Here is a 27,717-nt window from a genome sequence, read left to right as displayed (position 1 = left end):
AAAAAGAAAGGAAAAGGGGGGAAATTAGAGAGGAAGACAAACCATGACAGACTCCTAACTCTGGGAAACACACAAAGGGTAGTGGAAGGGGAGGTGAGCAGGGGGGCAGGGGGACTGAGTGACGGGCACTAAGGAGGACACTTGATGGGAGGAGCGCCAGGTGTTCTACTACATGTTGGCAAATTGAATTTGAATAAAATATTTAAAAAGAAAGAAGAAAGAAAGAAAGAAGAAAGAAAGAAAGAAAGAAAGAAAGAAAGAAAGAAAGAAAGAAAGAAAGAAAGGAAGGAAGGAAGGAAGGAAGGAAGAAAGAGAAAGAACCAGATAAAAGACGAATTTTTTTTTAGGTTTTGATTTTTATTGGAGTTCAATTTGCCAACATATAGCATAACACCCAGTGCTCATCCCGCCAAGTGCCCCTCTCAGTGCCCGTCACCCAGTCACCCCAACCCCCGGCCCACAGAAAAGACGAATATTGTATGTAAATAGCAGAGAATATTAGTTGTCTAAGGCAACAGTAACTTCTATGTTTGTCAGGCTTACACGACAGAGGAAGGTTTGGAGGAAGAGCAGGACACAAGTGGAATTACATTCCTGGGAGACTCTCCTGTTGTCCGTGCTGGGACCAGGAGGCGAACACCAGAACTAAGATTTGCAGAAGATTCATGAGGGACAGCTGTGAAGGACAGAGGAGCTGAGCAGCAGGGCCCTCAGTCGTGATGCTGGCTTGACCCTCGTGACAGAGCCAGGAAGGGGAGGACACGTAGGAGGGGCCTGGACTGTGACACAGCCTGCCAGCTGGGCACCTAGACAGCCTGTCAAAGGAATCCTGTGCCCGGAGGGAGATGACATCGCCCTCCTCCATGTGCCCTCCCTGGCTGGGCGCAGCCTGGGCACAAGACCCTGGTCTCGGTCGGATGCCGGACGCTGCCTCCAACTACCTTCCCTGCAGCAGGGTCTCTGGAACCCCCAGGACATGCCCTGGCTGCTGTGCTTATTTGCTTTTTGGATGTGGCAAATGTTCTATGTCATGGGGGACCAGGATAAATCAAGGATGAGGATGCGTATTACGATCTCCAGGCAACCTCCTAAAAGGAAAACACAAAAATGTAGTCTAAGTATCTGTAAAATTAACCATCATAAAAAGCACTTGGTGAGTAATATTTTTAAAAGACAGTGAAAAGGAATAAAGGAGCAAAACAGATGGCACATAAGAAGCAGCAAGATTAAAATCAATTTTATCAGCAATTTCATTAAACGTAAATGGGCCAAAGTCAAAGAAAGTCCTGAGCCATTAAATTGATAATAGTGACAACCATGTACAAGATTTATTTTTGAAATTCCACATGCTGTGGTTTGGTACATCTCAATGTGTGGGGGAAAAAAACCTTCTGAGGGAAAACTCGTTTTTAATTGGATGAAGTTATACTCCGTACCAGAATGGAATTCTGTTGAGAAGCCACACACTTTTGCAGAATCTAAATACGGTGCAACGTTCGAATAAATCACAAATGCAATTTCTTTGACAAGTTTTCTTTTTCTTTTTTTTTTTTTGACAAGTTTTCTTACAAATATATTTGCCAAAGAAATGTACCCTGAAAGGAGGCAGAAAGATAGTACCTATGAAAACATTTGGCCTGAAATATTGGCATATTTGTATATGAAAAATATGATTAAGATTAGCCTTCCTTTAGCATAAGTATTCTGGGCTTCCTTATCCCCCAGCATAGACACAGAGACTAGTTGCTCAAGGAAGCACACTGGGATCGACACAGAAGACTCAGGTGAAGCATCTGCAATTTCAAATATTAACCACAAGCAAGATCTGAAGAAGGTTGCCGTTTTCACAATGAGATGAAGAGATGAAAGAGAAAAGATACGCTCACGAAAAGAGAGGGAGCTGGCGGCGAACGCGAGCGCGGGCCTGGATGCACGTCACGGGCAACCCGCTTACGACACTGGTGTAGTATTCAGATCGCCAACGTGCAGACGTTTTATTTTGCGTTAATGAGCGCGGACGTGTTATTTTTGACAGGAATGTTACTTTTAAATATATATATATATTTTATTTGTTTGAGAGGGAGAGAGCTCATGAGCAGAGGGAGAGGGAGAAGCAGGCTCCCCGCTGAGCAGAGAGCCCCACGTGGGACTCGATCCCAGGACCCCGGGGTCATGACCTGAGCTGAAGGCAGACACGTAACCGACTGAGCCGCCCGGGTGCCCCGACAAGAATTTTACTTTCCAGACTTATTCATTAAAAGAACTGTTTTGTAGATGCTGCAATGCAACGTGATATCCTGTTGGCCACTACATAAATATTGCAAAACTTCCGTATTTTTATCACGTCTAGCATCTCCTTCGCTCTCAGCACTGCCCATGCTGATGACACCCGGACGCCCGGCAGCCAAAGCTCCAGTGAAGAGGGGGTGACGCTGGTGGATTCGGATGGGCCAGCATGTGTGTCTGAGGTGAGGCGTGTGTCTCGGGACAGTGGGACGTCAGCCCCGGAAGCCAGTCAACAAACGAGGTCAAGGCGACCTTGGCGGCCTGTCCCAGGCACGTGGGCCACGGAAGACGTTACCCGGGGAAGACTCGACTCAGGGTGCAGCTGCCACCAAGCCCCTCCCCAGAGATGCATTTGCTCGTTTGCAACGGTCAGCAGGGCCAGGCGGAGGGACACGCTGTCACAGAGGAAGGAAGCCGGGCTCGTAACACGGGAGCCACTCTAGTGTCGGGGCTTCCACGCTGCTGCGGTGAAAGGATTGCCCGTGGGAATGTGGTCCTGACCTAACCACACGCGACGGCCGGACTCCCTGCCCGCTGCAGATGTTAGCCGTGACCAGTGTGGCTCCCCTGTGGGTGCTGGGGGGACCAGGGGCCAGGGTTCCCGGGTGAGTCTCTGTGGCTGGGAGGCCCGGGGTGATAAGGGCATCCCCGGGTCTCTGTTTCTGTCGGCAGTTGCATCCACACTCGAGGTTATGCTTCCACAGAGCACGCGGATGGGCCCCGGCACCCGCGAGGGCCGGGAGTGCATCCCGCACAAGGCCCACCCCGTAGAAGAGGACGCCCCACCCAGAAGGGCCGGGTGTCCTGCTCAGATGTCCCCGAGCGAGGAGACCAGCTCCCCGCAGCCCCGGAGCTGCTGCCTGGAGCTTCGCGGCCGGCCTCCAGGCTGCCCAGCCCCTTCCTTCTTCTGCAAGTTGATTCTTCAGCAGAAGAGAATACCGTGGTCAGGTTTTCAGAATTTTTAGGGCTGAGACTTTAGGAACATCACACTTTATCCACTCACACCCAGCCGAGTCCAGCCCTCGGGCACAGTGGCTGCGGGTCTGACAACGAGAGGCCGTGGCCCCTTGTCCCAGCCCTGCTTCCCCGGCTGCCCCAGAGGCCTGGCCCAGCCCTCCCCAGGCTCTGGGGACTGCAGGCAGTTGGCGAGCCCTCTGTGACTCCTTCCTGCCTGGAAAGTGAGCCAGGACCTTCCAAGGGTGACCTTTGACACGCCCGGTCAGACTGCGCAGGAGGCAGCGTCCTGGGGTGGAAGGCGGTCAGCGTGGGGCCACGGCTCCTCCACCCTCCTTTGCTCCAGGGGCTGCCGCTCCCTGGCTTTGAGGGGCAGGACCAAGGGCCCGGCCGGACTGACCCGACCTCAGGCGGGCCTGCAGCAGGAAGACACGGTAAATGCACGAGGCATGTCGTGGAGAAGGGGAGCGGGTGAGTGCAGCGTGAGCATCGAAAACGTGCGTTCTCGGGCACGAGGGAGCAGGCCCGGCGTCCCCGGGGCTCAGGGCCGCAGCGCAGGTCCAGCTTGGGCCTTTCATCTCTCTCTGCTCCTTTGCAGCTTATTTGAGGAACAGCCCTTCCCGTTAGCAAAACTTGCACGTGTTCACGGCAGCCGGTCACGGCAGAGGGGGCTCACAGGCCGTCGGACACGCAGGAGCAAGGGGACTCTTGGGTGTCACCTCCCGGCAGGGCGAGAATCCCCGCAGCAGGAGCCGTGTGGAGCCCAGTTAGAAACAGGGCCGTGGTCAGACGCGTGTTGACGGCTAATTTCGTGGTTCTCCTGAGTAAGACTCCTCTGCTCGCCGGCCAGCCTGCGTCCCTCCTGGGGCGACAGGGAGCAGATGGAAGCAGGCACGCAGGGCGCCGCGGCGGGCCGGGCTCAGGTGCCCCGACTGCGGCCTTCGTGGATGAAGACCGAGCCGAAGGCCTGCAAAGAGGCGCCCGGGGCGGGAGCCAGAGTGAGGACCCGCCTCGCACCCACGCCTACAGGGATGCACCCGAGCGGGAACCCACAAAACACACCCCGGGTCCCCGCCCGCGCTCCCCATCAGGCATCCCACGACCTCGGCCCACAGTGAGTCACCTGTAGGCAGAGACTGAAAATAATACGAGCTTGTCGTTTTGCTGAGACTGGAAGGCGGAGCCGAGTAGCCTGTTGGAGAAACACGCCTTAGGTTACTGCTGCCCATCCCCATCCGGGCCCTCGGCCGCACAGATATTATAGTAGGTGGCTTGGAAGGAAGGAGGAAGGGAGGAAAAGAAGAAGGAAGGAAGGAAGGAGGGAAGGAAGGAAGGAGGGAAGGGAGGGAGGAAGGAGAGCAAGCCAGCGGGCGAGCCAGACCTGGGAAGAACACGACTATTCCCAAGAACAGCGAGAGGTATTATTCACTATTAGCCATTTAATTCGAAGGATTAGGGCCCGAGCACAATTCCGCACAGTCGGTGAACACGGCCTAATTAAAAACTCTTTTATAAACTGCACCATTAAAGCTGCTACGGCGACTGAGCTCGGAGTGTTTCCATTACGGAGCGCTATTGTCGGCCCTAAGCAGCTTCTCTGGAACACGATCCAGAGTTCATAAACCCAGCAAGGACCTACGCTCCCAGCTCCAGCCAATTTTCGAAACACTGTGAAAAATATAGCTGTGCAAGATGTGCTTTTCCCCCCCCACAAAAAAATTGGTTGTTGCTGTTCCGTGGCAGGGACGGAACATAGGAGCCGCGTGGAAGGGGACGGGCACTGTGGGGGAGGACCTGGCGGTGGCTGACCCGGCAGGTGGCCTGCAGTCCCCATGCCCCGTGCCCCATGGTGACCGGCTGACCCCGTCTTTCCGGGGCCCCGGAGCCCCTGCTTTGAGCAGCGGTGAAAGCAGAGTCGCCTCTCCCCACGGTTCCCCCAGCAGGGCTGCCACAGGTAACAGACAGGAGGGCCAGGGCAGCTTCCTCCCCACTGCGATGCTGCCTTCCCCCAGGAGGGAGCCCCACAGCAGGGAGCGGAGGCCACGCGTCCATCCGTCAGTCCCTCCCTGCTCCTTTGTGTAGCAAGGGTGACCTGTCGGAAAGGTGAGTCAGCTCAGCCCAGCTCAGCCCAGCTCGGCACCTCACCTCCCCCGGCGACAGCCCACACGCGTCTGCTGCAGGGTCTCACCCCCGTCCACGTCGGTCGTGGGCTGCATACCTTGGGGGGCATTTCCATGCCTGAAGACCGTGATGTGGGTTTATACGGGCCCCTGGGTCAGGAACTGGATGGGGTCACTTGGTCAGCTTAGTGTGACCAGCCGGTCTAGGCAAACACACGACGTGGCCAAGCCAGGGTTCGAGGAGGCGATACCCTGCAACGGCCAGCCCAGGGACAAGCAGGGGCCACGCTCTCCCTGCTGATGTGCCCCACCGTCCCCTCCGGCCCCACGGCCAAGTGCACCAGCAGCGCCCCCCCCCCCCGCCCCAGGCTTGCAACATTACCCCCCTCTTCACATCACTGCGTTTCCCCGAGCCCTGTGCTAATGGCATGACATCATCTTGTCTCTAGACCATGCTCTTAATCACCCGTTTCCTGGAATATCTGCAGTTACATAACTGTAACCCCCAAATGGCCCTTGGCCTCTTTTATTATTTTAAACACGCTCTTTTATTGAAGTTTAACTTCCACATGGAAAAGTACCAAATCAGAGGCGTGTGGCGGGGTGGATTTTGCACACAGCGAACCTATACCTCCGGCAACCACGTCCAGATAAACAAACAGGCTGTGACTGGCAATCCAGAGGCCCCTCCAGTCCCTCCTTCCCAGGAGAAACGACCCTTGCGACCTTGACCGTATCTCTAACGTCTGCCTAAGGAGTGATTTCCATGAATGCGAAGGTACGGGGTCTATTCTTTCGGGTCTGACGTCTTCTGCTCACCACTAGGTCTGTAAGATTCCGTCCTGGCAGGTTGTACACCCGCAGTTTATTCACTTGTGCTGCTCTCTGCAACTTATCGAGATGTCACAGTGCGTCCATTCTTCTGTTGGCTGCTGTTTCTTCCTAGTGCGGGTGTCTGTGTGCACACATGTGAGAGTTTCCATCGGGTGTCCACCCAGGAAAATAATTTCTGGGGTACAGGCAGGAGCACATCCCCCTGCAGCAGGGACCCCCTGATGCTTTGTAGAGCACGCGTGCTAACATGTGCTCCACATCCCTGCCAACTCTGGTACGTGCCACTTCTCATTTGCCGCTCCGTCACACAGTGGTCTGGCTTTGTGTGTCCTTGCGGTTGAGGCAGAGCACGTTCCTTGTTTGTGGTGATCTGGGTGCCCTGCTGTGCGTAGCCGATTCAAGCATCTCGCCCATTTTTCTGTTGGGCTTTCTGACTTTTTCTTATTGGTGTAAAGGGGTACTTTACACGCTCTGGATTTGAGACATGGGTTATGTGTATTGCAAATATTGTGCCCCACTCTCTGATCTTTAAAATGACTGTCCTATTGTTTTGTTTCTTTTTTTAAGATTTTATTTATTTATTCATGAGAGACACACGAGAAAGAAGCAGAGACACAGGCAGAGGGAGAAGCAGGCTCCCTGCAGGGAGAACTCGATCTCAGGACCCTGAGGTCACAATCTGAGCCAGGGCAGATGCTCAACCACTGAGCCGCTCAGGTGCCCCATTGATTGGTTTCCATTTTCTTCACCTTTTGTACCTTTTCTCTTCTCTCTCACCTTAGTGTTAATTTTCTTTATAATTTCATTCTTTCTTCCATCAGCTCCTTAGCATACACCCCTTTACTCTTCTTTTATCTCAGGGTTTATCTTAGGGTTTAGCAAATGGAGCCTTCACTTGCAAAATTCTAAAATAAATAATCATTTTCAACACAATGCAAAGACCTGACAATTCTCAGATTCCATTTGCTTCCTTATTTTAATTCTACATCTACTTTAATCTCGCAGGAAATGATTAGTGTTGTCGTAAACAAGCAGCACTCAGACTGACCCTTGCGTTTATACTTTTATTCCTGCCTTCATTTCCGTGCTTCCATCTGGGATCATTTCCTTCTACGGGAAGGATTCTCTTTTACATTATCCTTCATTCATGTGTTTTGATCACAAGTTCTCTTAGACTTTATTTGAAGATGTCTCTGCTTTACCTTTATTTTTAGAGGATGTTTTCACTGAGCACAGGATTCTAAGTTGGCAATTATTTTCTATTAGAACATGAAAGATGGCATTCAATTGTCTTCTGACTTCTATTATTTTTTTTCCTGTTGCGAAAGCAGCTGTCAGGTTTAGCTCTTTGAAAATAATGTATCTTCCTCACTACCACCAACAGTTTCTTGTTTTCCTCGTTTTTTAAAAAAATTGGAGTAAAGTACATATAACATAAAATTTGCCATCTTACCGGTTTTGAAGCGTGTCATGCAGCCGTAGGAAATACATTCATGCTGTTGGGCAGCATCGCCTTCCCCTGTCTCCTGGGGACGTTCATCTGCAAAACTGAAACCTCCCTGAACACCAGCTTCTTATCGTCCTGCCCAGCCCCTGGCACCCCCCATCCCGCTTTCTGTTTCTATGAATTTGTCTCCCCCAGTGCCTCATATACATAGATTCATCCAATATTTTTCCTTTTGTGTCTGTCTTGTTACACTCAGTTTAATGTCCTCATGGTCCAAACATGCTGCAGGGTCTGTCAGAACGTCCCTCCTTTTCAGAGCTGAATACTACTCCATTGTATTTATATACTGTGCTTCCCTTTTCTGCTCATCCGTTGGTGGATACGTGGGTTTCATGTCTTAGCTACCGCGAGTAATGCTGCTATGAGCATGGATGCACAAGTATCTCTTTGTGATCCTGCTTTTAATGCTTTGGGTTATGTACCAAGGAGTGGGATTGCTGGGTCATATGGTGAATGTGTACGTAACTTTGGGGGGAAACTGCCAGACTGTCTTCCAGAGCTGCTGCACCATTTCATTTTCCAACTCCCATGCTTGAGGGTTCCAATTTCTCCACATCCTCACCCCAAATTGTTATTTTCTGTTTTTTGGGGGAGCATCTTTTAAAATAGTAGCCACCCTCATGGGTGTGAAGCGACCTAAGTTTCTTTTAATATTTTCTTGTTGTCTTGGTTTTTAAAAGTTCTGCTACATATGCGTAGCTGTGACTTTCTTTTTTATTTGTTCTACTTGGGATTTGTAACATTGGTTGGTTTTAACATTGATGCTTTTAGTGTTTGGGAAATTCTCTGCAGTGTGTCTGTAAAGCTGTTCTGCTCTCTCCTCTCTCCTCTGGGACTCTGGCTGCAAGTGCATTTGACTTTGTCACCATCTCCATATGTGCTTTTTCTGCATTTGTCATCCTTTTGCCTCTCAGTGCCTTGTTCTAGCTGTTTTCTATGGGTCCATCTTCCAGTTCACTAATTTCTTTCATCATGTCTGATTTGCTATTAAATTCATTGAAAGATTATTCAATTTAGTGATTTTATTTTCCAGTCCCAGCACTTCTGTTTTATTCTTTCTCACACACAAAAAAAAAAGTGTGTCATAGTTCCTATAACTGTATCTTCTCTAGATCTGCTTCTATAGGTTGTTTGTTTATCGCTTGGCTTGTAGTCACTTAGCATTGTCTCTGGCATGTCTGGTAATTTTTGATTCAGCATTTGACATTATATTTGAAATATTTGAGGCCTAGTTTGAGATTCTGGATTACATTATTTTCCTCCAAAGAGATAGTTGTTGGCTTCTGGTGATTGGTTAATGGGGAGGGAATTTTGACTAACCCCACTTGGAGGTGAGCTGAGTGGGTCTCTGGAAAGGTGGACCTATCAGCTTCAGCATCAGCTGAGGTTTTAGCCACACCGATCCTCTCTAGGAGACACATCACTCCATTTATTACCCCAGCTTGTGGGGTTTTCTGATGCTTCAGCCACTCAGTGGGGCATTCTGCTCAGTTGTCAGTCTTTGGGGCCAGTGTTAGTGAATGCCTAAAAAGAAGAAGAGCCAAGTGTTGGGCTTATTTCTGTGGGGTTTTCTTCTGTCCAGGACCTTGACTTCTTGGTTACACCGTGCCTTGGCAGCTCTCTGGTATCTCTAAACTGATTTTTTTAAATGTGTCTTATCCAGATCTTTACGAATGGTTCTCAGTGGCAGTGGTGAATGTAGTTCACCATTATAGAAAGTGGACGTCTCCCCTTTGACCTTTTCAGGCCTATTTTGGCACAGAGGGGTGAGGAAAATGAACTTCATTTCTTCTTTCTTTCTTCCCAAGCTAGTGAATTACTAGACCATGAATGGCAAGTATTTGTCAAGCCTAATCTCAAGGTACTAGAGGTAAAGCAAATAACGCCTTTCCAGGGCAGCCCGAGTGGCTCAGCGGTTTAGCGCCGCCTTTGGCCCAGGGCGTGATCCTGGAGACCCGGGATCGAGTCCCACGTCGGGCTCTCTGCATGGAGCCTGCTTCTCCGTCTGCCTGTGTCTCTGCCTCTCTCTCTCTCTCTCTCTCTCTTTCTCTCTCTCTCTCTCTGTGCGTGTTTCTCATGAACAAATAAATAAAATCTTTTAAAAAAAAATAATAATGCCTTTCCAGCCTTTTCCTGTGGAGCTTTAGGAAGCAGGGCGAATTCTTTGTGATGATTTAAAGAAAGTTTTAGATTACATGATTTTGTTCTGTTAAAAGGGGAACAATAAATCCAAGTGATAACCCATTTTGGACTAAGCCCAATTCCTGGCACAGAGCTGGTGCTCAGTCAGTGTTGCTTCCTGAACACACTTTGACTTCCTGAAGCACCTTCCTGGCTCTCCTCCAAGCTTGGCATTTCTGTCTTCCATCTTCAGAAAGTCTTGTGAGAAGTTGGGAATTGCTTAAGTCTCAACCCATTCTTCAGACAGTCACAGAGAGTTGAAATATGAGCGGCAGCCCAGAACAAAAAAAGGACCAGAGTGTACACATCCCAAATTTCTCTTCTCTTATCTCATTTTGATAAGTCATAAGAAACCACATTTATCAAAAGCCCGGAAGAGTTACACTGGATGCAGACTTTTTCTTTGCTTTCTTCTTTAACTTGAAATTTAACAATGAATACAAAAAAAAAAAAATGAAATATGTCAGGAATGCTTCTTTCACAGATAAATTGCAGAGAAAAAATACATGGAAGGGAAATCTACGGATTGAAACAGACTTAAAAAGCATCAACCAATCACACCGTGTTAACCTTATCTAGATTCTGATTTAAACAATATGTAAAAAGAATAAATTGACATTTTGTGAAGCAACTGAACATTTGAACACTGACTTGATATTTGATATTAAGAAATTTTTTAATGTAACCACAAAACCATTATTGAGCCTGAAAATATGACTTCTTATCTTCTAGAAATACATGCAGAGACATTTACAAAAGATACTTTATAATGTCTTAGATTTGCTTCTAAATAATAAGGAGGAAGGAGGAAGCCGGAGGAGGTTTGGAATAAAAAAAAAAAAAAATTGGCCATCAGCCAATACTTGGAGCTGAGTGTTGGGTACATGAGAGGGCACATTATAGTAGTCTATGGGGTTTTTGTATATGTTTGAAATTTTACACAATAAAAAGCTAAATATATATATATCAATAATAAAAAAGTATATCTAAGATCTGTCTTTGGATCAACTACCACTTTGCCTTATCTCTTCTCTTTTCATTCTTTGCATTTCCTGAGTAAACAATTAGCTTTTGCTCTAACTCCCTGTGGAGAGCACAGAGTCTGCTGATGTTGTCTCAGATAATCAAAGTCCTCATTTCATTTATCTCTTTTCCCATTAAGAGAACGAATCTTTCCTCCCAACAGGCTCCCCCACACCTCAGGAGTCAGGGAAGGCACAGCGACGATTCGCCTGTTGCCCAAAGAGGTAGGACGTCGCCGTTGAGTCCCCAGATGATCAGTAAGCAGCCGGGCACTGAAGCGGCCGGCCCTGGCTTTTTGGGAAGAGTGAGGGACAAAATAAATTCTCCTGGGGTGGGGGTGGGGGGGAATTAAAATTCCTGCTGAAAAAAAAATTCCTGCCTAGAAGGTGTTCCAATAGGGGAAGCCCTGCCCCTCACCAGCCCTCCCTGGTTGGAGAGTCCCGAGCTGAGGCCCAAGTCCGGGCGGTCACTAGCCGTGACCCCTGCGGGAAGCACTTCACCTGCCGAAACATCAATTTCCTCCTTTGGAAAACGAAGCTGACATTCTCCCCCTGCCTCCTTCCCTGAACTGAGGTCAGAGGAGATAAACCCCAGGAACGAATACAGAAAACTTCAGGCCACAGCATCATGTGACGGGGAGGGACCAGGACATGGATCCAGAAGCCCTGAGTACCTACAAGTGGTGCATGAGAAACACGGGCCTCTTAGGCAGAAGACGTCCCCGTGAGCTAAGAAGTGTGTGGTGTCTGAGTCCTTCCAAGGTGACACTCGGAAGAGCGCACCCTTCACCCCACAGAGGAAACCCAGGCCCGGGTGCTCCCCCCTTAGTCCCGCTCCCCTCGGAAGCGGCACCGTCACAGCAGGGCTCGTTTTGCTGACACCTCCCCGCATCGTCCTCTAGTCTGATGATGACAATGTTGTGCCCAAGATCGCGAATCCAAGAATCCACCAAGGAGCCGACACCGATGCAAGCGCACCAGGGTTTATTAGCCAGCTCGAGCTTGGGTCCAAGTGTACCCGACACAGCGGGGCAGGGACCTGGACCCCGAAGTGGGTTACAGCTGGGTGTTTTATAGGCTGGTCTAGGGGATTTTCAGAAGTGGGGGAGGAATTTCTCAAGTTCTGTTTACATTCTGATGTGGGGCTTAAGGGCACTGAGCTCTGCCCTCCTTCTAATATGGGACTTTCTACCGCGGGCGTGGGCTCTGTTGTCTTTCTGATCCGGGGTTCCCTGCCAGGACATTGAGGACTTTCTGCAGTTTCCTCGTCAAGCTCAGCTCTTCTTCCCAGGGGCCTGAGATGGCTGCACTTGTGCTAATGCTAACAGGTGGGATGGCCTTCATTTTTCTCGGCCTCCACAGACAACCCCACCCCAGTGGCCTGACACGTGCCCCAACCGACACATGGACCACGGGGTCTGACACGTCTGACACGTGGCGCCAACTCAGCGAAGAGGAGACTGGGTGGAAACCCCCCCGCCTGGCACCTCACCTCCCCCGATGCCGGAGGCTCCTCCGCCCGCCCGGCCCCTAGGTCCGCAGCCGCCTCCTGAGCCCACGGGCATCGGGCATCGCTCGCTCCGGGCAGCAAAGTCCCCCCGCGGTCTGCGTTTCCCTGCCGGGAAGACGGTGCGCGGGAAAGAGGCGGGCACCTGAGTCTGCCCGCTGCCCCGGAAGCACCGGGAGCCAAACCGGGGCCCTGGACCGCGGCCCCCAGAGGCTGGTGGCACCAGACGGTTTCTGGCGTCCGCGGACGGGATCGCTGCGGTGAGACACCAGAGGCACAAAGAGAAAAAAGGAACCAGGAGCAGGTGGCCCTCTTCCCACTGTCCTGACTATCCCTTCCCCGCCTCAAGAGGCAGCTTCCGATGGGGGGGGCCGGGGGGGGCTGCGGCCTGAGACTCCCGCCACGGCCACACTACGGGGCATGAGCCACTTTCCCGGCCACGTCAACTGCCTCACGTCTACACCCACGGCAGGTCCGCCCGGAGGGACCTGGGAGGCTGGAGGCTGGAGGTGCCTCCTGGGGTGGGCAGCTGGCAGGAGGAGGGGCTGCCGTGGAAGTGACCCAGGGCTTCTAGGACTTTACTTGCTGTTTCTGGAAAGAGGGTCATTGTACATTTTCAAGCTATTCAGGAGTGGATCCCATTCTTCCTGTGGGATGGCTGGGAGGTGGGGGATGCCGTCCTGGCTGGGCCTGGGGCTGGGGCTGGGGCTGGGCCTGGGGCTGGGGCAGGGACAGGGGCAGGGGCTGGGGCTGGGGCAGGGGCTAGGGCTAGGGCTGGGGCAGGGGCTAGGGCTGGGGCAGGGAATGGGGCTGGGGCAGGGAATGGGGCTGGAGCAGGGCCTGAGACTGGGGCAGGGCCTGGGGCTGGGCATGGGGCTGGGGCTGGGGCTGGGGCTGGGGCTGGGGCAAGGGCAGGGAATGGGGCTGGGGCAGGGGTTGGGGCAGGGGCTGGGGCTGGCGCAGGGGCAAGGAATGGGGCTGGGGCAGGGCCTGGGGCTGGGGCAGGGCCTGGGGCTAGGGCTGGGACTGGGACTAGGGCAGGGGCTAGGGCAGGGGCTGGGGCTGGGGCTGGGGCTGGGGCAGGGGATGGGACTGGGGCTGGAGCAGGGGCTGGGACAGGGGATGGGGCAAGGGCAGGGAATGGGGCTGGCGCAGGGGCAAGGAATGGGGCTGGGGCAGGGCCTGGGGCTGGGGCTGGGACTAAGGCAGGGGCTGGGGCTGGGAATGGGGTTGGGGCAGGGGCAGGGGCTAGGGCAAGGGCTGGGGCTGGGGCAGGGGATGGGGCTGGAAATGGGACAGGGGCTAGGCCTGGGGCAGGGAATGGGGCTGGGGCTGGGGCTGGGGCAGGGGCTGGGGCAGGGGATAGGGCAGGGAATGGGGCTGGGCCTGGGGCTGGGGCTGGGGCAGGGGCTGGGGCTGGGGCTGGGGAATGGGGCAGGGCCTGGGGCTGGGGCTGGGGCAGGGGCAGGTGCTGGAGCAGGGGATGGGGCTGGGTCAAGGAATATTGCTGAGGCCGGGAATGGGGCTGGGGCTGAGGCAGGGCCTGGGGCTGGGGCAGGTAATGGGAATGGGGCAGGGGCTGGGGCTGGGAATGGGAATGGGGCTGGGGCAAGGCCTGTGTCAGGGCCTGGGGCTGGGGCAGGGAATGGGGCTGGGGCAGGGCCTGGGGCTGGGGCAGGGAATGGGGCAGGGCCTGTGGCAGGGAATGGGGCTGAAGCTGGGCCTGTGGCAGGGACAGGTGCTGGGGCTGGGGCTGGGACTAAGACAAGGAATGGGGCTGGGGCTGGTGCACGTTAACCCCTTCCAGGGATGCGTGGGGGAGAGAGCCGTCACCCCCGGCCTGGGGCAGCGCTTCCTCGGGGTTCGGCAGCGTGCCTGAGCGTGTCACTTCCAGATGCAAGGAAGGGCTCCCTTAAAAATCATGTGTGCGTGTGTGCGTGTGTGCGTGTGCGCACGTGTGTGCATGTATATATAGTACGGAGTCACTGCTCACGACAGGGTAAAGGCAATTTTTAGAAGGCATCTGCTCCACATTCTCAGTTCAGTTCAGGGGACTCTGACGAGAGATGATCAAGTGACAGACAAGGACACAGGGAACCGCTGAGGAGCAGGTGGGAGCAGCAGCACGGGAGGTCGGGCTGGGGGAAGGACGAGCCCAGGTGGACTCCAGGGGCACCCCGGTGCCGGGGGCGGGGGGGCAGTGGGTGTAGGATGGCGGCTGCTGGGCAGCCCCGGGGGGCGCAGCGGTTTAGCACCTGCCTTTGGCCCAGGGTGTGACCCCGGGGTCCTGGGATCGAGTCCCACATGGGGCTCCCTGCGTGGAGCCTGCGCCTCCCTCTGCCTGTGTCTCTGCCTCTCTCTCTGTGTCTCTCATGGATAAATACATAAAATCTTAAAAAAAAAAAAAAAAAAGAAAAAGGGTGGCCGCTGCCCCTGGTGACACCAGACAGTTGCCTGCGGGCTCTGAGTGGGACTGGGACCTGGAGATGTCCTGCCGGGACCTGGGAACAAATGTGAAATGACACGAGCAGCTGCGTGTATCCTGCACCCCCGTTTTTCCAGAAGTTTTAAACTAGGACCAGACCCCAGACGGGAGAGCTGCCCGCGCCCGCCCCCAAGCTGCGCCTCCAGCCCTGTTTGAAGACGCGTCCACGACGAGATGACGTGTCCCCAGCCCTGCCCTGCCCTCCTCACCCCTAGAGAGTCTTACAGGGGGGCTCCCGCTGCTGCAAACCGGAGACATGGCCCCGGGACACCCCCATCCCGCATGGGGGCCCCCGCAGTGCCTCCTTCTCCTCCTCTACAGCCCCTCTGAGGACACCTCCTCTGTGAAGCCCTCCCTGATGCCCCCCGGGCCCTTCCCACCTGGGCTGCCCCACACACTCACACACTCACACACACACACACACACACACACACACACACACACACGGCGTCCAGCGCCCATCGTGCCTCCGCTCGCTGAGGCTGCAGCCCCGGGGAGGAGCAACGCAGGGTCCCAGCAGCGGCGGCGGCACCTGTCATCACGATTCTGAACACAATCAGGAAGGACAAATGTGGTGACCTCCCCGCCGGGCGCCAGCCGGTGGGCTGGTACCATTTCTGGAGGCTTCTCCTCGGCTCTCAGTCCTGCCCAATAACGCTGCCCCATGATGCCCCCGGCGCAGCCTCGGTGAGGAAGGCGGTGGCTGGCGCTGGAAGTGACAGAGGGACACAGGGCACGCAGCGTGTCACGGGGAAGGGGACAGATGGCCTCATACCCGCAGGGAAGGAAAACAAGGTAACGACGGCGGAGGGCAGATCACACGGAGCTGTGGCCCCGCTCGCCAGAGGGGGACACGTACCCCCAACACCGCAGCGGCGGGCGGAGGAGGAGGCCGCGCGGGTCCTGGAGGCCGCCGGCTGCGGTCCATTTGCTCGGGGCCAGTTTGGGAGAGATTCTGGGCATCACAGGTCCCCAGCGGGTGGGGGGCGAGGGTGATCCGTGCAGGTGGCAGCTGTGTCCTGACGGAACAGGCCCTCACCCCCACGCCGCCGTCCGTGGAAGCCAGAGGCCCAGAGTGGGGGCCCAGCGTGGCACTGCCCTCACCAGGGAGCCCGCCGTCCCCCCAAGCTCGGCCTGGACGCCCACTGAGGCCTGCGGAAGTCCACTTGGCGTCCGGGAGCTCGGGAACTCCGCTCAGTGAGGCCAGCGGGGCCCATGTGGGACCCCGAGACCCCAGAGGCGACGGTGATGCCCGAGGACGTGGCCGGGACGACAGCACTGTGGCGCACGGTGTCCACGTCAGGGCGCAGCCGCTGCCCTTCCGAGCCTCGGTGACCCTCCCTGCAGAGCAAGAGGGCTGCGCCTCCGGAAGCTCCATGGTATGATGCTCAGGCCCGATTGGAGGAGAGGGACCTACAGCCCCGCGGGTCCCCGGGCTCACGGGAGGCGGGGGCAGGGCTGGGCAGGAGAGGAGCCGCAGGGCGTTTGCACAAAGCGCAGCGGAGACGAGGGCACATGAGGGGTGACAGGGGGATGGGCAGGGACAGTGCAGGTCCCTCTGCGGTCTGTGCACCTGCAGGTCCCCCCATCTGACTGTGGCTGAGCCCGAGCAGGGGCTGGGGGGCCGCAAGGCCCTGGGCGAGGAGCGGCCGGTGCCCGTGTTCTGCAGGTAGGCACCCGCACAAACCCCCGTGAGAACCCAAGTCCCCCAAACTGCTGTGCGACCCCAGCGACCACGAGGTAGGTTAGCAGCCCGTGCGAGACCTGACCTCCCTGGGCACGGCCTGCGGGGCGGGGGTCCTGGACACTCCTGCCCACGCGCTGACAGGTTTGCCCATGGAGCCAAAGCCCTCCCCGCCCCCGTGCGACGCACTCCGGTGCCTGCCCCGGCCCTGCCGCCCACCCTGGGGCCGCGCCTTGCCAAGGGACAGCTGCCGTCCCTCTCTGCCGCTGCCAGCAGGACCGGACCTGCCCCCGGGGCCACCCAGGAAGCGCCCGCGGGCTGGCCGGGGTCCCTGAGCTTGGCGGGGGTTTGCGAGGGGCTGTGCCCCGGGGACGGCAGCCTCATGGGGAGAGCTCACCTCTGAAGCCCCGACTCTCTGGCTCCTGTCGCAGTTCCAGAGGGGTGCGGACCCCAGACCCAGGAAGCCGGGCGCACTGGAGGCCCAGACCTCAGCCCCTCCAGGGAGGCAGACGCGGACAAGCCAGGTGTCCACGCACGAAGGATGTGACAGCCAGGCCCGCGCAGCTTCTTGGAGGCGGCATCCCCAGCCCAGCAGAGCGCCACCCTCGGGGGGCCACAGACCCCAGAGGCACAGGGGACGCGGGGCTGTCCCTCCTCCTCCCGGCAGCCCTGGGCGGCCGCCTGCCCCTCACTGTCCCTGGTGCTCCGTGGCCGTCGTGCTTGTACGCCCAGCAGAGAAGGGCCAGGGAGGCCCAAGCGAGCCGAGCTGCGCCCGTCCCTCTGCTTCACGGCGGGTGCGCTCACGCCTCAGCCTGGCAGGGGCTGCGGGACGCACGGGGACATCGCGCTGTGTCCCCGCCAGCCCGTCCCTGCAGCCGCGGCCCCGCACCAGGCCCCAGCCCAGCGCCCAGGCCTCCCCAGGACCTGAGCCCCGCCAGGTGCCAGCACTGCCCTCCTGGTGCCTCGGAAGGTGCCCCCGAGATAAAGGAGGGCGACGCTTTGAGCACCAGGGCCCGGGAGGCAGGTGGAGGGGTCCCCGCATCCCTGGGCTGGTATCGGGGCGCAGCCGGGCGCTGCTGGCAAATCCGTCCAGGGCTTGATGAAAGAGACAGCGCCACGGGGGCCAGGGGCTCCCACACAGCTCCGCGCTTCTCTCTGAAAGTGTGTTGTTTCTGTAGAAATAAATACAAGGGGAGAAGACAAATAAATAAAGCAAGTCAACGAGGGGAGAGTAGGCACCCCCCGGGCTCGGCCGCCTGGACGCGCCCCCCTGGTCCACGCCGTGCGGGGCGGCCGCGAGCTGGGGAGGGGCGCCCGGCGGCCCAGGAGGGGAAGGGCGTGGGACCCCGCTCCCGGCAGGTGCCACGTCAGGGCGGGCAGGAAGGGCTGCCGGTCTGCGACGTGCAAGCTAACGGCTTCCCACCAACGGTGGCCGCGCGACTGTTGTTCTGAAATCAGCGATTTTCCACCAACAATAGCTCCAGAATAAAGCTCCAGAAATCAGCGATTTTCCACCAACAATAGCTCCAGAATAAAGCTCCAGAAATCAGCGATTTTCCACCAACAATAGCTCCAGAAATAGCGCGGGGCTAACAGACCGCGTGCACATCACTGCCTCGAATCACCGGGTGCTACCCCGACGCGCGTGTCACGGCTTGCACGGCCAGTCCCCGTGAGGTGTTTTCCTTCTTCTTCACTTTGTTTCAGGAATGAGACCCCAAGCGCGTCTTCCGGCGCTGCCCCTTTGCCCTTGTGTGATTGTCTCCTCTGCCACCCCACCTCGGGAGACAGAGACATTTTGTTTTTTTTTTGTTTTTTTTTTATTTTTTTTTTTATTTTTTATTTTTTGCCAGAGACATTTTGAACCAGGATACCTGTTCCCGGACTGTCTTCTAGATCGTTCTAACTTAGGACTCCTGCTAACCCAGCGAGAACACTCTCCAACACGGGTGTTTCCATCGTTGTCGTATTTCTGCCTCCAGTGGGCATCCCTCCTACTGTTATATCCGCATTTATCTCCTACGATTATTGGCTGTTTTCACTTCTTTTTTGTGTATCTCTGTGCTGACTCTGCAGAGCCTTTTGCCACCTGTTTTCCTGGGATAACTTGCTGCCCGAGTCGCTTACACAAACCCTCACCCACTGGGCTCTGTCTGCCGGGCGTGCGGAAAATAGTTCCCCGGATTCTTAGTTCGCCTTTGACCTCGTAGGAGACGTGTCTCCTGTTTTGTACTTCATGCGGGCACAGGCATCAGGACTTGCCCTTGTGATTTCTGGGGTGGGGGACACACAAAACCAGACTTTCTTTTCAGCGTTGTTTGGTTCCAGAACAGGTGCATTTGGGGTTTTAGGTTTTTTTTTTTCTTTTTAAGATTTTATTTATTTATTCATGAGAGACAGAGAGAGTGAGAGAGAGGCAGAGACACAGGCAGAGGGAGAAGCAGGCTCCATGCAGGGAGCCCGACGTGGGACTCGATCCCGGGTCTCCAGGATCAGGCCTTGGGATGAAGGCGGCGCCAAACCGCTGAGCCACCAGGGCTGCCCTGGGTTTTAGGGTTTAATCCCCTGATGGATCCGGTTGTACTAAGTTCTGAAGGTGTAGGACTCAAACTACCTTCCGCCTCCACGTGCCGAGCGATTTGCCCCCAAATGTGTCAATGCAGCATAAACCCCATCCTTCTCACTTGGTCTGAAAAGCCACCGCTCGGCTCAGAGCTGGTCTGTCTGTCCTCCTGGCCCCGCGCCACCCACACCCGGTATTCACGACCAGCGCCCTAAAGACAGTTAACTTCCCGGCGGGTCGCTACTCTGACATGGCTCTTCTCTAGGATTGTTCTTGTGAATTGGAGGCCCATGGTTTTTCTTCTTCTTCTTCCATTTTTGGGGAGTAATCTTTGAACCTGTAATGAGCGTGGTTTTACCTGGTCGTTGGGAAAATAAGTAAGTGCGGAAATACATGCTCAGGAACACAGGGCTCTCTGACCTTCCCTGCATGCCCCCACCCCCTGCACAGGGTCTGAGGCGTGGCCTTGAACCCCAGGAGTCCAGCTCTGCGGACCTCTGTTCTGCACCCATACACGGAAACATTCGAAACTGAAACATTTGTCAGTGATTCTTCTTTTACGGGTTTTGCTATGAGGCATCTCCCCATCCAAGAGTCACCTTGTCATTGGTCCCAACCCGAGGTCTGTGTTCCTGGGTCCCTGGTCTGGGCAGAGAATCCAGAGGTGGCCCACCCACTCCTTCCCTCCATCATGCTCCACCTGCCCCGCCTTGAGTGTGTCCCTCCTTGCATCTTGCTGACCCCTGGAAGGTGGGGGCAGCACTGAGCCATGCCTGTGGCCCTGTCCCGTCCTCCTTCTGAGAGATGGCATCCACCATCTCTCCCCACTCCCTGGTGTCTGTCCCCTGACCTGCCGTTGGGTGGAAGGTTGACTTCAGGGAGGTGGCGCTCTGTGTGTCAGCGTCTCATCTTTGGATCTTGGTCCAGTGATCTATTGCTGTGCAATCAGCCAGCCCACGCTTGGTGGTTCAAACGACAATGTATCGCTATCTCTCGTGATGCTGTGGGTTGCTGGGCTCAGCTGGGAGGTCCTCGCCGGGTGCCCCTCAGGATGTTGCAGGAGGATGGCGGGGGAGCAATCTGCAGGTGGTACTGGGCTAGATGTCCAAGATGACTGTTCCATCCCATGGCTGTCCCCTCAGCGGGATGCTGAAGCAGGAACACCAGGGGGCTTCTGGGCTCTCTCTCATGCCTGGAAATTGCCTGGAGGCCACGGGATTCAAGTGGAGGCTCCGTGGTGCCCATGGCACCTGAGAACTAAGTGCCACAAGTTCCCTTGGGGGCCCTGACCAAAGTCCCAATATAAAGCTTGGCACTGAGGGAGAGAGACTGTGACTTTCACTGACAGGAAAACAGACATGGACAAAGAATAGTGGCTGTGGTAGTCTTGTAGTTCTGACACAACCTGAGGAGCATTCCACCTGAGGAGGAATGGGGAAGGCACTGCAGAAAATTACCCAATATTGGACTCCTCACCAACTTTAGTGAGTGGGACAACACTTAAATTCTATATTATGTTTCTCGCACATGAGTGTCAGGAGCAATGAATACCTGTAACCATTTTAAGTTCCCATAAGCACAGAGACATCATTAAGAATGGATGGATAGACGAACAGATGGGCAGATGGAAGGATGGATGGATGGATGGATGGAGGATAGATGGATGGATGGAAAAATGGATGGGTGACTGGATTGATGGATGGATGGGTGAATGTATGGATGGATGATGGATGGATGAATGAGTGGATGGGTGGATGATGGATGGGTGGATGGATAATGAATAGATGTATGTATGGATGGATGGATGGTGGATAGATGGTTGGGTGGATGGGTGGATGGATGGATGGATGGATGGGTGGGTGAATGGATGATGGATAGATGGATGGATGGATGGGTGGATGGATGGAAAAATGGATGGGTGACTGGATTGATGGATGGATGGGTGGTTGGATGATGGATGGTTGGATGGATAGGTGGATGGATGATGGATAGATGGGTAGGTGGATGGTGAATAGATGATAGATAGTTGGATCCCAGTTGGATGGATGGATGGATGGATGGATGGATGGATGGGTGGTGGATGGATGATAGATAGTTGGATGGATTGATCAGTAAATGATGGAAAGATGGATGGATGGATGGACGAATGGATGGATGGATGGGGGGGATGGATGGGGGAGTGGATGGAAAAATGGACATCTTGAAACATGATGTCACTTCTTAGTATGAGTTTCCTTATCTTAAAAATGAGAATGTGACCTGTTCACTGTCCTATGGCAAAGTCCAACTGAAAATTACATGAAATGATGCTTGGAACAAAATCATTTCAATAAATATTCACTTCTTTGCTTTGCCCTTCCGGGGCTCTGTTTGTCATGTAGAGTTAATGTCCTCCTTTCCACAATATGTGCTCTCAGAGCAATCCAGTAACTTCTTGTGCTCCGCAGACCAGCATTTGTAGGGCCGTTTCTTCAGTTTCCCAGGTCAGGGTCTTCTTTCCTTACCCACAGGTCTATACGTGGGGCCATGGGGCTCCAGTGAAACCCAAGGAGTTGGAGATCAGTCAAGTGCATGTTTAGTTATTTTTTTCCTGCCGCTAGTTCTGTAGGCTGGATGTTATTCTGAGCACCTTGGCCCTGGAAAGTAAGGTGATCTAACTTGGGCAGAGTCAGGAATGCAAGGCATAGCACCCCGCTAGCTGCCTGCGGGAGGTCGGCAAAAACAAGCCGATTCAGGAGACCTTTTCCCGCGCTGAGTATCAAGTTGTCTTGCATCAGTGTTCACTGTGATTATGCAAAACAAGTGAAGAGAGCAAACATGTTTTAAACACGAATAGAGATCAAATGAACTTAAGGGTTTTAATAGGATTCTAGCTCATTAGGTGTTAGCCGAGGCTGTTTGAGAAGGCATCAAGCCATGGAAGCTTGTGAAGCCTCCTTAACTCTTCTGTGTGAGCTAGAGCAGAGCCTGTCACACTGCGGTGTGCTCTCGGGTCCCTGGGGCTTGTTTAAATGGGGATTCTGACTCAGGGTGTTGGGGTGGGGCCTGAGAGTCTGTATGCATCTCTGACAAGCTCCCGGGTGAGGCTGTGCTGGCGTTTGTGGGCCACACAGAAAGGATCTGGAGGCGCCTCGCCCGGCGTCTCCGTCACCCATGTGGATGCCAGAGCTGTGAGAGGGACCCACGGGCAACTGTGGAAGAAGCCTGCTGGTCCTGATTGAATTGTCTCCTGCTCTGTTCTCCCCCACACCTCCTGCCCCTCTGCTCCTGAGGCTGCCCCCCCTTCCCTTGCTCTCCTCCCGTTACAGCGCCCCGCAGGATCTCTGGTCTCAGCGAGATGCTGTGTCACTGAAGCGCTTCCACCACTGACCAGAGGACGGCCCAGGGCCATGCCAACCCTGAAGCCCCCAGAACCCGAGTCGGAAGGACACCCGGTGGTGGTCCAGCCCCGCCTCTGTGTGCGTGCAAACCATTGCTGGGCCTTGCTCTGTGGTCTTGGAGCTGGTGCGTGTGTGTCTGTGATGGGAAGCTCTGACTTTCCCTCAGAGTAGCAGTGATTATTGTCAAAGAAAACCTAGTGCTGGACAGTAAAAGCTTTAAAGCTGTAAAAACACATTTTATTCAGGACTATTGCAACTTGGGGGGAAGAGACCTTGGGATGGACCTGGGCACAATCCCAAATACCGCAAAGGCGGGTGGGAATTTATATAGCCAAGATGCTGGGCAGGGTCCGTGGATGGAAAATCACCAATTCTGGCTAAAATGACCTAAGAGGATCCTTGCTGAAGGCAGGCCGGGAAAATCAGACATTACCTGGGGGGCGGTGGGGGATGAGGGCCTAGTCTAGATCATGGAGGGTGGGGGTTCTGGTGACACTGCCTTAGCAGGGCTCCTGCTAAAACTGGGTCTTCTAGGAAGGGCACAGGTGGTTCCAGAAGGTTGAGGAGCTGATCCAAGTGTGGTTGAACTTTGTCACCACCCAAGGCAACCGCCTCGTGCACACAATAGAATGCCCAGGAAGCTGTGTGCAAGCACACGAGGTTGTCAATAACTTTGAAGTCAGCAGTGAGTGGCCTTCACCCCCTTCAGAGCTTAGTGGTGCGACCGCAGGCCTACTGTGCGCCCGCCAGACGCCAGACGCGCCCAGCTCAGCGCTATGCAGGACGAAGGCCCGGCGGCCTCGGCGGCCCCGGCGACCCTCCTCTCGTCAGCAAACACAGGAGGCCGTCAGGAGAGGAGACCTTCTCGTCCTCCACAGTCTCCGGTCCTGGACGCTGAGCTGGTTCGGAAGGAAGGAACACACCCAGCCGGAGCCCCGGCAAGGAGCCTCGGGAGCGGGCCAGCGCGCCTCGGCCTCCCCGCGTCTCCCTCTGTCTGCCGGTGGCTCCCAGTCCCCTCCCGGTCTGTGGGCGGCACCCAGGCTCCCGGGCCCCTGGCACCCTTCCGCGGCTCCGCACAGGGACCCGGCCCGCCCCCTGGGAGCTGGCGCCGGCCGTGCGGGAGAAATGACGCAGGGCTGCAGGGACGGGGCGCAGGGGACCTGGCACCCACCCGGGCTTTGAGGTGGAATCAGGGAATTTGTGATGTTAGGAAAAAGCAGAGCGCTGTCGAATTTGGAAGAGGAAAGACTTTTCTCAGATCTGCTGGCAGGGATATCATAATCCGGCCAGAAAGGAGCTATAAATGGATTTTCTCTCCAGACAGAAGGGGGTTTCCATTTCCACGGCGGTGCGCGCTCCCCCCTCCCCACGCTGCCGCTACAGCCACCGGGACTTGGCTTCTGCCCCGAGGCCACCCTGCAGCCGAGCTGAGCCCCCACCGGCCCCACCCCAGGGCAGCCGCCCAGTCCTCTGTCCCCCCGCCTGGTACCCCAAGTGCTCAGATGCCCCCCAGCACCCCAGGCTCCCAAGTCACAGGGAAGCGACTGAGCTGGAAGGTCCCAGGGGGCAACTAGTGAGTGGCTGGGCCTCGTGGGCCTGACCCTTCCACGAAATGAAGAGGCCAGAGCAGGCGATGGGGGGAGCCGGGCAGCCTCGAGGGCGGATCCTCTGGCGCTTAGGAGGAGGCTGCCTTCAACGCGACGGCGCCCCGCGGGCCGGTGACCTGTGGCGCGCGGGAATCCTGAGGTCCTTCGCTCTGACCCCGGACGGTCCCGCCTCAGAGGGCGCCTGGGCCATGTGTCGGCTGGGCTCAGCTCCTCTGCACTCTTTTAGGATCCGTGTTGATCTCAGAGGCAGCTTCCAGATGCTTCCAAGCGCCGTGCTCCTCTTTGGGACGCCGCGTCTTCTTGTTGCAGGCTGGTGTCCGGGGCGCGGGGAAGCAGGGGGCAGGTCCGGGTGGGGGCCTGGAGGGCGCGGCCTGAGGCCAGGGCTCGGTCGGAGCCTTCAGACCCTTCTCAGCAAGTGGCTGGTGGGCACCGGCGGCCGCGACCACCCCCCCCCCGTCGGGGCTCAAACAACACGCATTCAGTGCTCCCAGCGCCCAAGGTGAGGGTCCTGGCGAGACCACCGCCCGCCTGCAGGTGCTGGGCCTCCCGGGCGCTGGGATGCAGACATGGGGCAGCGAGGCAGAGACCGAGGGCCGGGTCCCTGTCTTCCTCTTCTAACTGGGGCGCTACCCCCACCGTGACCCCCGCCCCCAGCCCTAATCACCTCCACAGGCCCCGCCTCCCTAGACTGTCAGTTTGGGGGGTAAGACTTCAACATTTGAATTTTCGGGGAGACGCAAACACGGGGTCCCTAAGTGTGTTCATAGGAAGAGATACCGTAGGGTGACAAAGCGTCAGAACTGTTGCTCCCAGCGCCCTCGTCCAGGGCGATCACGAGGCTCCACACGGGTTACTTCTGGAAATCCCGCCCGAAGCAGGGACGCGTGCCGTCCCCAGCACACACGCTCGCACACTCGCATACACACACCCCACCGTACAGATCACAAAATTAATTACATGCCAACCTTCATGTTCCTGTGGTTCTTCTGAGTCCGTCTATCTTACCCGTCACACCCCCCAAAATGACGCACGACGGTGGGCGGCAGGGGAAACTCCCAGTGATGGAGAGTCTATCCTGAGTCTTTCTGCCCCTCGCACCGGGACGCCCACAGCCACCTTGTCCTGCCCCTGCCTCCACTGCCTGCTTGTCCAAGCCAGAGGTCTCCTCTTTCCCTGCAAACAGGCTGGTTCCCGTCCTGCGCTTCCCTCCCACACCAGCCGCCCCGCCACGCAGGGCCCACCTGGGTCGCCCGCGACTCCCCTCACCTGCCGTGCAGCTGGGCCCCCCCAAAGACTCTCTTCCCCTCCATCCCTCCCGCCCCACCCGGACTGGCCTCCTCCTCTTCACTGCCCTCAGCTGCCCACCTGCTTGAGCCCCAATCACTGGAATCCAGGCTCCACTGGGGCAGGGTGGTCTGCTCTGCCCCCGGAGTTTCACCAGCTCCCAGAATAGTGCCAACCAAGTGGCAGCTACACAGCAATTGTGTTAAATTAATTAATTTATTCCCCACTTTCTGAGCCACAGATGGGTCCCTTGGCAGGTGGAGCTCTCGACCTCCGGGATGGTCCGCCATGTGCTTCCCCCTGGGATCTCAGCCCCGGGGCCCGACAAGGGCTCCGAGGTAGGTTGGTGACGTGCAGCTGGAGGTCTGACTGTCGCCCAGCAGGCCCCCCCCCCCCATCAAAACGGTGGAGACCGGGGGCCGGCTCGGTGTGTGAGGACTGGCCTGCTCGTGGACATCAAGCCCCAGGCCTCCGGAGGGCCTGGGGGGACCCGAGCCACGACCGGGGCCAGGACGACAGGAGGGCCTTGTTTGCAGGCACCCTCCCCGGCCGGGCTCGGCAGGCAGGCCACCCCCCAGGACGGGTGAGCGGGACGGTCCCGTCCACGGAAGGGGACGATAGAGGAAGCTGGGCGCCCTGCAGGCGGCTCCCAGGGACAGAGGAAATCCCGCCTGCCAAGTGGGCGTCCTGAGGCCCACATCATTCCACCGAGGCAGGCGTGGACCGGACAGGCCTTCCGACCTCGCTGCAGTCCCCTCCTCCTGCAGGCGGGCGTCCCTCGGGGAGAGCCACACCAACCGCAGGGGCCGTCCTCTTGGCCAGACCTTGAACCGTCTCTCCGTCTGGAGGCAGCAGGGTGCACCCAGCACCCCTCGCCCCACCCCAGCATCACGGCAGGTGTAGCCCCTTCCGGGCCCCGTCTGGGCAGCCCCAGGCCCGTGCAGCCTCTCCCGAGCCCCGTCCCACCACCCGAAGGGACTCGCACCTCCGGCCTGCCACCAGGGCATTCCTGCTTTGCAGCGTATTCCTAGAACCGAGGTTCCTGTCTCGGGGGCTACTGTTTTCCACGGCATCTCTCAAAGGCCATTATTCTCTATATACACGTTTACGGACGGCACGTCCCTCCGGCTTTTCAAGCCGTGGCTGTGGAAGGGGCCCCGGGCCGTTCTGAGAGCGCGAGAGACACTGAGACCCAAGCCCGTGCTCGGCCACGCGGGCTGTAGATGCTCACGCCCTTGTAGCAGGAGGAGAACGTTTGGCAAACCGGCATTAAAATTCTCAAAACAAACTTATTAGTTAATGCAGCCTGTCACCATGACAACCAAACAGCACAAAAACAAACCATTAGCACACGGATTTATTACTGTGGAAGGTTTAGCTAATACCATTCCAGAGGTATATTATTTTCCACTTTCAGCTCTAATAATAAAAAAAAAAAACTCTAATTTAAAATCCAGCATGAGAGCACAATCTGGCACAAACATCCACACACAAAAGCACAGCCTCAAGCGCGTGGGGGCTCACATGTCCGCGTGCGGGCGCCCTGACCGGGCGGCGGGCAGAACATGCTTTCAGGCCCCACGTGCAGGTGCGGGAAGCACACAGGTGTGTCGCCGTGTCGGCCATTCTCCTCGACAGAAGTGGCACAGAGGCATCAGTTATAACCAAGTGTGGGAGAGGCCGCCGGCACGGCTCCCAGGGCGCACCCGCCGCCTCCTCCGGGCCCTGTGAGGTTTCCTCCGGAAGAGGACGCGCCCAGAGCAGGTGTGCGGGTGCCATCCTGTCCCCACGCCATTGCCGTCGCCGTCGCCGCCACCACTGCTGCCAGCTCCGCTGGGCTCCTCCCACCTGGAAACACCCTCTCCGCTCTGCTTTGGCTCAGTCCGTTTGGGTGTCACCATCCGAGGCATTTCTAGGCCAGGCTGGGGCCTAGAGCGACCTAGATTGACCTGATTGCTCCCTGGGAGCTCTGCAGCTTGGGCTCTGGCTCCTGAGCTCCACTCGGCCCTAGTGGGCCCTGGGTCAGCGATCAAACCCTGCAGAGGGGAGAGTCCAAGACGTCTTCCAGGCACCCAGGAGGGGTGGTCGGGGAGGAGCTGGTAAAGATGCCCCAGCGTGAGTTAACTTGAGGTCACGGCATCCCAGCCACAACCCCAAGCACCGGGGAGGGGTTCTGGGGTACATGCAAGGGTAGATGTCCCTGGGGCCCTGAGGGCAATGATAGGATCAAGAGGGTGGGGTCTGACCGCACCACCTTGGAGAGGCCCCATGGAAGGACACAGGTGCTCATGCAGGCGGGCTGC

At 56.3% G+C, this 27,717-nt stretch overlaps 1 protein-coding gene across 1 annotated transcript; it reads left to right on the top strand.

Annotated features, from left to right (window-relative positions):
• Nucleotides 1-12,404: 12,404 nt before the first annotated feature.
• LOC121497020 (collagen alpha-1(I) chain-like) lies at nt 12,405-16,730 on the top strand. Its single transcript, XM_041765994.1, has 3 exons — nt 12,405-12,533; nt 15,619-16,275; nt 16,476-16,730. Exons 1-3 carry the CDS (start codon nt 12,405-12,407, stop codon nt 16,497-16,499), a joined length of 810 nt encoding a protein of 269 aa, XP_041621928.1. The 3' UTR covers nt 16,500-16,730.
• Nucleotides 16,731-27,717: the final 10,987 nt, after the last annotated feature.

This window comes from Vulpes lagopus, chromosome 8 (genome assembly GCF_018345385.1).
Source record: "Vulpes lagopus strain Blue_001 chromosome 8, ASM1834538v1, whole genome shotgun sequence".
NCBI classification, from domain to species: domain Eukaryota; kingdom Metazoa; phylum Chordata; class Mammalia; order Carnivora; family Canidae; genus Vulpes; species Vulpes lagopus.
The sequence above is the reverse complement of the archived record's forward strand: the minus strand, read 5'-3'. Positions and strand labels throughout refer to the sequence as shown.

Excerpts from the sequence above, each read along its gene's own strand:
- LOC121497020 (XM_041765994.1), top strand. The coding sequence starts at position 12,405 with ATGCCGGAGGCTCCTCCGCCCGCCCGGCCCCTAGGTCCGCAGCCGCCT. Across the intron at positions 12,534-15,618 it reads GTTTCCCTGCCGGGAAGACG|AGGGACACAGGGCACGCAGC; the intron begins GTGCGCGGGAAA and ends TGGAAGTGACAG. Across the intron at positions 16,276-16,475 it reads GCGCCTCCGGAAGCTCCATG|GTCCCCCCATCTGACTGTGG; the intron begins GTATGATGCTCA and ends GTGCACCTGCAG.